At 44.2% G+C, this 10,327-nt stretch overlaps 1 protein-coding gene across 3 annotated transcripts in view; it reads right to left on the reverse strand.

Moving 5' to 3' along the window:
• Positions 1-9,288, reverse strand: part of NUDT4 (nudix hydrolase 4) — an 80,865-nt gene extending 71,577 nt beyond the window's left edge. For all 3 annotated transcript variants that reach the window (XM_033951527.1, XM_033951526.1, XM_033951525.1), the window contains exon 1: positions 9,057-9,288. In XM_033951527.1, the coding sequence (XP_033807418.1) occupies positions 9,057-9,155 (99 nt within the window). In that variant the 5' untranslated portion in view covers positions 9,156-9,288. The remainder of the gene's footprint in view (positions 1-9,056) is intronic.
• Between the last annotated feature and the right edge of the window lie 1,039 nt (positions 9,289-10,327).

A 10,327-nucleotide genomic window follows, 5' to 3' on the forward strand; every position in this document is an offset into this window, starting at 1 on the left:
TCATGATCTTGAAGGTCTCTATCATATCTTCCAGAGTTGGTGTTGGACCGCGAACATGAGCTAGGATTTAACAGAGAGAAGAAAAGTCTTTTTTGTTTGTTTATTTTGTTTATACCACAGGACCAGTGTGGGTAGGAGAGGGCAAAGGGGGTGAAGAGTCTATAAAAAGGGTGAAGAGGCTTTAAAATAAAACCACCAGGATGTTTGAAAAAACCCCAAAACACCCAATTGGGCAGGAAAATCGAATTGAAAAATTGATTCAATAGGCTGAATCAAATCAAAAATTTTTTTCCTGAATCGGGCAGCACTAGCTATTAGAATCATGGTGGCATGATTGTTCTTGAGTTTGACAAGAGTCTTGAGAATCAGAGGGAATGGAGGGAACACATACAGGAAGAGATTTGTCCATTCCAGAAGGAAAGCATCTGCCTCGAGGCGATGAGGAGAGTATATCCTGGAGCAGAATTGACGCAGTTTGTGGTTGTGGGAAGACGCAAAGAGATCTATTTGAGGAGTTCCCCACTGAGAAAAAAAAATGTGATTTAGAGGCGAGGAATTGGGTGTCCATTCGTGAGGTTGCAGAAGACGACGACTCAATTTGTCCGCCAGACAATTTTTCTCTCCTTGAATGTAGACTGCTTTCAGGAAGGTGTTGTGATGGATCGCCCAGTCCCACACCCTTTGAGCTTCCTGACAAAGAGGGAGAGATCCCGTTCCTCCCTGCTTGTTGACATAGTACACGGCGACCTGATTGTCTGTCCGAATAAGGACTATTTGATTGTGAAGAAGATGCTGAAATGCTTTGAGAGCATTGAAGATCGCTGCAAGTTTCAACAGATTGATGTGACACTGACGGTCCATGCTGGACCAATGGCCTTGAGTAGGGAGACCGTCGAGATGAGCCCCCCAAGTATAGGTCGAGGAATCTGTTGTGAGGACCTTCTGATGAGGGGGTATCTGAAACTGTAAATATCTGGAGAGATTGGAAGAGAGCATCCACCAGTGGAGAAAGTGTCTCAACAAAGGAGTGATTGTAATGTGTTGAGATAGTGGGTCGCAAGCCTGCACCAACTGAGATGCCAGGGTCCACTGAGGAATTCCGAGGTGAAGTCTGGCAAAAGGAGTAACGTGAACGATCAAGGCCATGTGACTGAGTAGTACCATCATGTGTCTTGCTGAGACTGAAGAAAAAGACACTTTGCGGCAAAGCTGAAGAAGAGCATCCAGATGCTACTGAGAAAGAAATGCTCTGAGTTGTACAGTGTCCAGATCAGCTCCGATGAACTGTAGATGAGAGGGCTGAAGGTGGGATTTGGGAAAGCTGATTTCGAATCCCAAGCTTTGTAGGAACCATGTATTCCGTTGGGTCGCTACAATAACCCTCCGAGATGTTGAATCTTTGATGAGCCAGTCGTCCAGGTAGGGGAACACCTGAAGACCTTGGTTCTGCAGAGCTGCTGCCACCACCACTAGGCACTTAGTGAACACTCTTGGAGATGATGCCAGGCTGAAGGGTAGCACTCTATACTGAAAATGCAGATTCCCCACCCAAAATCTGAGGTACTGACGGGAGGCCGAATGAATAGGAATGTGAGTGTAAGCCTCCTTGAGATCTAGAGAACATAACCAATCGTTCTGTTCTAGAAGGGGATAAAGGGATGCCAGGGCCAACATGCAAAATTTTCTTTGACCAAAAATTTGTTGAGAACTCTCAGATCCAATATGGGCTGCAGATCGCCTGTCTTCTTCAGAACTAGGAAGTAACCGGAGTAAAAACCCCCTGCTTTGCTGTTCCAGCAGAACCTCCTTGATGGCAAGGAGAAGAAGCAGAGCTTGAGCTTCCTCCAGAAGAAGGGCGGTCTGGGATGGATTGGAAGGATACTCTCTTGGAGGAAGCTCTGGTGGAATCTGAGTGAAATGAATAGGAGTATCCTTCCCTGATTATTGACAGTACCCAGAGGTCGGATGTAATGGTCTCCCATCGATGGTAAAAATGATGGAGACGACCTCCGATGGGAAGAGGAAAGGACAGAGGCAGAACGATGGAAGTTATGCTTCGTTTGAGGCAGTCAAAAAGGCTGAGAAGCCTTTGATGCAGCAGAAGGCTGATGTTTCTGTTGCTTCTGCTTCTTAGTAGGCGCTCTAGTATAAGAAGCTGCCCTTGGAGGATAACACCTCTGATAGGATGGAAGAGGTCAAGAAGGCTTGGAAGGAGCTGGCTTAGGCTTTGGTCTGACGATAGAAGCAAAAGATTTCTCATGCTCAGACAACTTCTTGGTGGCAGCCTCTATAGATTCATCAACGAGGTCATTTCCTTCACAAGGAATATTGACCAAACGATCCTGAATGTTGTGATCCATATCAATGATGAGAAGCCAGGCAAGGCGGCGCATCGCTACTGAGAAAGCAGTGACCCTTGAGCAAAGTTCAAAGGCATCATAAGATGACTGAAGAAGGTGTAACCTGAGTTGAGCCAAAGTAGCAATGACTTGCTGGAACTCGAAAAGCCTGTGTTGACCAAGGTCTTTAGAAAAAACAGGGAGTATATCAATAAAATACTCGAAATAAGTAGTAAAGATAAAATTATAATTTAAAACCCTGGATGTCATCATCGAATTTTCATAAAAGCGACGGCCAAACTTGTCCATGCTCCTGCTCTCTCTGCCAGGAAGTACGGCAGCATAAACCCTGGAAGGATGACTCCTCTTTAAGGAAGATTCCACAAGAAGGGACTGATGAGATAATTGGGAGTTCTCAAAGCCCTAGCAATGTACAGTGCTATACCTCGATTTCAACTTGCCTGGAACAGCAGGAATGGCATAAGGAGTCTCCAGGTTTCGTTTGAAAATCTGAGAAAGAAGCCTGTTAAGAGGAAGTTTGAGAGATTCCGCAGGAGGCTGAGGCATACTCATTTCCTCTAAATACTTCTTAGAGTACTTAGAACCAGAGTCCAATTTAAGATCCAGGTCCTCAGCCATCTGACGGAGGAAGGAGGAAAGGACAATTGATCCTTCAGAGGATGGCCTTGAGAGGGACTCGATGACCTTGAGGCGCCTCGAGTAGAAAATGAAGGCAAAGCCTCCCTGGAGTATTGATATCCCAGTGAATAGACAGACTGGGGCGAGGCACTGGAAGCAGCAGAGCCTTGAGGTTCTGCTATTGGTGTCCTCGATCGAGGAGTTGGAGGCCTCGAAAAACTGGAAGGTCTGGACGAGGAAGGCTTTTCCTTGGAGGAGGATCTGCACCTCAATGAATGCCTCGATGAGGGCCTCAACCGGCGATGAGAGTGCTGCCTGGTCTCGTGCAAGGTCGAGGAGATTGCGTCCTATGCCTCGAAACGGGCAATGCCTTATGTGACGATATAGGGCTGGAGGCTGTAGATCGAAGTCCCATAGACTCTGTGGTCTAGATCGAGGTATCTCGAAGCACTCCCAAAGACTCGGCTCCTTGTATAGAGTTTGAGGATTCCAGACAAGACACTCGCAAAGACTCGACTCCTTGCATAGAATGTGAAGATTCCAGACCAGACACTCGCAAAGACTCGACTCCTTGCATAGAATGTGAAGATTCCAGACCAGACACTCGCAAAGACTGTACTCCATGCATAGAGTGTGTAGATTTAGCTCAAGGCACAGGCAAGGACTCGACCTCTTGTGAGACTGCTGAGTGCCCAGACTGGACTGCAGGAAGCAGAGTTGAGGCAGGACTGTATTTGGTCAGTAACTGAACAAATTCCTGCTCTAAAATGGTCTGGATGGTAGCCTGCAATTGTGGAAACAAGCCTGAAACTGGACCACTTGCTGAGGCTAAAGGCTCCGAGGTCGAAGAGGAATAATGTTTCGACTTGGAGGAATGATGTTTAGGTAGTTTGAGGACCACCGCTGGAACTGTCTGCTGAGGGAAGCTCAGGAGAAGACTTGGCAGATTTACTCAAGGTCGAGGGCGATCCAAACAAGTAAAGTCTGATGAGAGTCGAGGCTGAAGTCGTGGAGGCAGGAGAACCCTCCATAGCAGGCCTGACCAAATCGGAGATCGAGGGTGTAGTCGAGGTTTCCATACCGCAAAATCTTCTCCACTTGAACTCGACGACGTTTGAGGGCTCGAGGTTAAAGAGTAGCACAGCGAATGCACGATTCCGGGCAATGATCAGGCCCCAAATACTGAAGGCACCAGCAGTGTGGGTCAGTGAGGGAGATTGCAAGCCGACACTGGCTACACTTCTTGAAGCCCGTGACCGGCTGGGACATAGAACGAAAGATAGCCGCTGCAAAATCGAAGCCAGCAGACTGAGGGTGTGCGACAGGCCCCGCCAGACGAAAAAAGTCAAAAATTTTTTTTTTTTTTAACATTGACAAACTACCGTTTTTATTTGCTTCCTTTAATTGTTTTTATAATTTTTTATAATGTACACCGTCTAGATATGTATTTTTATAGACGGTATATCAAAAATAAAGAATCTTGATCTTGAAACTTGAAGGCACGAAGCGAACTAAGTTCAGTGCAAAGCGTCAAAGACTGACTTCTCGGCTCTGCGGAAAACTGAGAACAGAGGAGACACGCCCTGTGCTGGGCAGGAAGGCACTCGTGCATGCGCGGTGCAGCAGACTCGAAACTTCTGAGTTTCTTCAAGCAAGTCTGCTTGCAAGGCTGTCTGCATCCGGGATCCGTGGATGATGTCACCCACATGTGAGAATAGGCTGTCTGCTTGACCTGGGATAATTAACATTTTCTCTGCGTACAGTGTGCTTTGTGTTTTTTAAAATTTTACAGTTGGTACATCGTTTTGACTTGGTCATTTTAAAAGTAGCTCGCAAGCCAAAAAAGTGTGAGCACCCCTGGTATAAGGCATCCACCAGATACACCAACCCCGTCTTCACATCAGGGAATTCAGGGGGTAGAGCCGCCCTGGACTCCACCAGCCCATCCGTAATCTGTTCAACCCACTGAAGACAGGATCATGCCACATAAGAACTGCACATGGTTGCCTGAAGTCAGCCCGCCATATCAAACGATGATTTCAAGGAAGACTCTAGCTTTCTGTCCTGAGGATCCTTAAGTGTCACTCCGCTCTCTACTGGCAAAGTGATCTTCTTAGTAACTGTCATCACTTGTGCATCCACCTTCGGAAGTTTTAACCCATCCAGCTCCTCCTGAGCCACCGTATATAACTGTCTTATAGCCTTGGCCACCCTGAGACCCGACTCAGGAGTGGTCCATTGTGCAGAAATTAACTCCTGCATGGCCTCATACACCGGGAGGGTTTTAGGAGGTCTCCTAGTGCCCGCCAAGATGGAGCCAGTAAGGAAGCCGCTCAGCGCTGCTGCTCGTGCCGCTCAGCCGAAGAAAGTGGATCTGTGCAACCAGTTAGCAGCGGGGTTATATTGAATCAGCAGTCATAGCACATGATATGCATATAGGATTTGCATTAAGAGGTTTTGCAGTCAACTGGAAGAAAAGATATAATTACAAAAAGAAACAATATTTGTGTTTCATACAAATTTTGGCCATTTTTTGGGTACAAATATCTCAACTGTACATTGTCCAATATTTTTTTATTTTTGTTATCACTTGAAAAAGCATCTTTTTTGCTACAAAAGAAATTCCGTTTCTTATTTAGCCCGGTCTTACTTTGGCCAGAAGTTAGGTTTCAAATACATGTATTCATAAAAGTGTATACATGCAGAGGTAAAAAGGGCATCTTTGGCATCCTATTTTATAATATGCAAATGAGCTAGAGGTGTGAAATTGCATGGTGCAGCTAAGCTTGTTTGGCTTGCTATGCTAACTCAGGTTTTGACATCCACTGCTTATACATTCTCTTGTAAATGGCCCATCAAAAATGGACACTACAGCTGATAATCCTCCTTCATTTATTTATTCACCTTGTCAACCTGCAGCCCTGCTAATAATATGTTGCTTGCATGTATGACAATTACTGGTGGATTGGAAATATCTCTTAAAATCTACTCAGAACACAATGATGCCTTAATTAACTTTTTGCATCCACAAGGCCCTGCTCAATCCTTTTATTGGCCCATTAAAAAAGATACTGTGTGGGTTTCAGAGAACATATTTTTATGGTTCTTTAAGCTCCAATGACAACCTCAACAGGTCATACAGCTATTCACAAACTTTGTTATCTAATATTGCAACAAATTAAAAGTATTGTGCTCAGGCTAGCTGCATTTGAAGCTATTGTGAAGCATGATTGTCTTTGAAATTATTACTCTTTCCTCACTATACTGTTCTTTGATTACATTCATATTTCATCCTAATAAAAAAAGTTACAATTATTAGAAATCTCAGATTTCCAATTCAACATCTCTCATTATTTCAGTGGCTGACTATCTCCAACATATTTTAACATTAAACAAAGGGTCTAGAGAAGAGCGACTAAAATGGTTAAGGAGCTGGAGGAGTTGCCGTACAGTAAGAGATCAAAGAAACTGGATTAAAAAAAAAAAAGTTCCAAGCTGGGTAACTTAAATTTCTTTTAAAGATACATTTGCAAGACCAACATAAAATAATCTAGTTATGAGAGCACCAGTTAACCATACAACCCTCTTAAAAGCAATTTAACAACTGCATTAAGAAAGTTTTTATTCTCTCACATACAGACACATCAATGTGCATTTTTGGACTCTACACTTATTAAAGTCCAACTAACCACTGACTACTGTTGAATTAAATTCAGTTTTGCCAACAGACATCCAGTCAACTGCTTTAATTATGCATGTTTAGTAAGCAGGACACTCAGTTACGTAAACTCACCAGGAAAGTCAATGAGACTAGATAAAATTGCTTTTTATTTTATTTAAAACAAGTCCAATTCAATCAACTTCAGCTTTCAAGAAAATTCAAGCAGGACAAATATCTTAAAGCTTTATCATCTATTCCTTGCAATTAAGGATCATCTATGTTTAAGCAACATTTTCTTGAATCCAGTTACAGATTTTGTCTCCATCAAAACAAAATGATGGCATACAAATTTAAAAAAAAGCCTTCAAAATATCATTAACCGGTGCTTTCACATAACAAAGCACAAACTACCATAAAAACCCATGTCAATAATGTATGTCTAGCCAAACACCTATCTCCCTCACTAAATTAACAGGGATAATCATAGAATTCAACTTCTGATATTGGTGTCTACCTTAGCTGTTCTTCAGAATTCTTGTGTGATTATTTAAGAAAATCGCAGGAATTTTTATATGTTAGTGGAGGATAAGCAGTTCAAGGAGCCCATCATCTAATCAGAAGTAGTTTCCAAAAGGGACAAGAAACTCATCTGCACAAAAATAGCTTGGAGAAACAAATTTAATATTCCATAGTAGAAAAATGTTTCAGTAATTGTGACAGGGTAATACACTAAATCAAAGTGTTGGATAAAACCAGCAGGTATAACAACAAAACATTCATCCCTAAGCAAGATAACAAGAGCCTCCTCAAATACTACAGTCTGGACAAAAGTCATACTGGCTGAAGTCCAACCTATCAGAATGCTCAAAAAAAAAATATACCCCACCCCCTCAACAGGCCACTGATTTTCAGTGCCCTTTGCCAAAAGATGACCAGAAATATGCCCATTCATATAACACTGAATTGGATCTTAATATTCTCTAAGTTTGGACTAAAAATGAACCAAACTAATCTAGCAATCAACCCTTTCTCAAAACGCATTAACAATAGTATTTAATCTTAATACCAACCCAAGAGTAAATGAAGTAAAAATGAGAAAACATGTGTCAAGGGCTCAAAGTGGCAGACTTAATATGATAAGCATGAGATTCAATACAGATGGCAGAGCAAAACTTTCCAACACACCTCCAATAGAAATTTCAATCAGTCTTTGATACCCCATCAAACCTAATACAAGGTGAGAATTCAAAAGGATCAGTTAGTACTGAAATGGGAGATGCCATATTTTTTTAACAGTAAGCTACTACTAGTTTTAAAAATCTGCTTTACTTATAAAGTACTGACAACTGTACAGTTTGCATATACTGTACTCATAACCACCACTGTTATTCAGGGAGTGGCACATACCGTGCCTGTCACATATAGAAGCAGTTTCTAAAGAATTTTTTTTTTCAGCAAATCCTCACGTATAACTTTATAAATCAAGATTGTATACATAAAGCAAATCTTCCAAAATGCAAAATTAAACTGTAGTCATAAAAAAAATGTTTTGAGGCACTTCCGTGAAATTAACAAGCTAAAATTCAACGATAATTTTTTTCCTAATTTGATCAGGCAGCTAAATCAAGATTGAATATTATCTGTGACGGGTCAACGGTATTTTGTTCGAGCTTTTATGGTTTGTAAAAAAAAAAAAACACTCAAAGACTTAACATGGGAGTATGGGGTAACTCGATTTCTCCTGCATGCCTCAAAATAGGGCAAACACACACTCCTTTGGGTTGAGAACAGAGCCGATTTAGTCCTAAATCAGGAAGACACCTCCGGAAAGTCAGATTCGTTACTTATAATCCTGGGAACATGGAGATAAAAAGGATCTTCAATTAAGCGCCTCCAACTCCCCCCTCCCCCCCCCTTCAAATTCATTGTTTCATGTAAGGCGTGTTAAGAATATACTACGTTTAATTAGATTTTCAGCTCTAACATCCAGTGATCTTGCATCGGGATGCAGTCGTCCCCGTGTTTTAACAAACGTCTTACTTTACCTCGAACGATATAATTAATAATATTAAAAAAAAAAAAAAATCCACACAGAGATCCGTTTCATATGTTCCCTCCTTTCAGACCTCACACGCTTCAAAACCCTCCCTCAAAATAGCCTTTGGAAAGTTGACCACCCTAAAGCAAGGGCCGTGGAGAGAGAACCGGAGGGGGGGTGGGGGGGAGGTGATGACAGCTGACGCTACGCACCCCTTCCACCAGTGCATAAAGCCACCCCACCCCCTCCCCGTGGGGGAGTGAACAGTCTAGCCCAGCCGGTATCTCCGGCAAGATTCGACGCCCCCCCCTCCCCCGGACGACGACTGTGCAACACAAAGCCCAGCCCCCCCCCCCCCCCTCTTTAAAGCTGCGCTCACCTCATCCTCCAGCTCGTTCCTGAAACACAGGCAGGCCGCCCGTTTCTTGAAGCCTTCCCGGTCGTAAGTCCGAGTCTGGTTCGGCTTAAACTTCATCATAGAGGCGCCGCGCCCCCCTCCAAGCCTCAGGCTACCGGTGCTGCTCGTGCCCGGCGCCGCGCCCCCCACCACCACCACCTCTTCTTCCTCCTCACGGGCCGCGAGGGCTAGCGCGCGCCCGGCGTCGGCTGCAGAAGCCTCTCCCAACGGCCGCCCGCGCGCCGGTACGAACGCCAAGTGGAGGTGGGAAGGGGGAGGGGAAGGGGGTCGCGGGTCACAAGCGATGGGAATCGGGCCGGGCGCGCCTCGCCATGGGCTCCGCTGGCTGCCGGTCAGTGCTGCTCCTCAGGGAATCCGAGAGGGCTCCTTCCCCGCTTCGACGACCGGAGCTGCGCCGCCGCTGTTGCCAGTCCAGGCGGGCGGTTTAAAAGGCGCTCTGCCTCCCTCAACCCCTCGTCCGTCCCTTCTGTTCCCAGCAGCGACGCGTCGCGAGTATTTAAGAGCGGCTCGCATTCCACAGACTACGAGGTACTTCTGGCGCGCGGTGCGCAGGCGCGCGGAGGTGGGCGTGCCCGAGGGAGGGCGCTCGTTTCTCTCGCGCTCTCCAGCTCCGCCGACCTGGCCGGTGAGGGTGGCGAAGGTGCGGGTCCTCCTTTGTGTCGCTAAGCTGTAAAAGGGAGGTCGCCTTTTTCTGCAAATACTAACAGCAGGAATCGAATGCAGTTGAAGGACAAAATAGGATCATGCCATTCCCCTGCCTTAGAAATAAGGTAATGCGTTACTATATTTCTGTAAGACGTTGTGAATCACTAACTCTAGTCACAGAAGGATAGGAGCCGAGGAGCCTAATCCTGTATTGGAAGAAAAAGGACACACAAAGGATGATAGTTGCTGAAGTTGGTCATAGAAGGGAAGAATTGATGAGTTTCATGGTAACTAGTATAAAGATAAAGGTAAATTTATAATATATACTGTTTCAAAAAAAATACCACCAACAGGAAAAACCTATACAAAGCTTGTTTTCTGCATAACTGTCAAAACTTGACCAATTTCAATAAAATTTGGGATATTCTTCATCCAGAATAAATTTGCCATGAACTTACACAGGCCACCTCACCTAAACAATATCACCACTACCACCAGATATATATCGATTATACACAGATAAGGTTCTGCTAAAAAAAAAAAAAAAGTTACCATGAAGTATTGTTTTATCCTTATTGCTGATTTAT

Source organism: Geotrypetes seraphini, chromosome 7 (genome assembly GCF_902459505.1).
Source record: "Geotrypetes seraphini chromosome 7, aGeoSer1.1, whole genome shotgun sequence".
Taxonomy (NCBI): domain Eukaryota; kingdom Metazoa; phylum Chordata; class Amphibia; order Gymnophiona; family Dermophiidae; genus Geotrypetes; species Geotrypetes seraphini.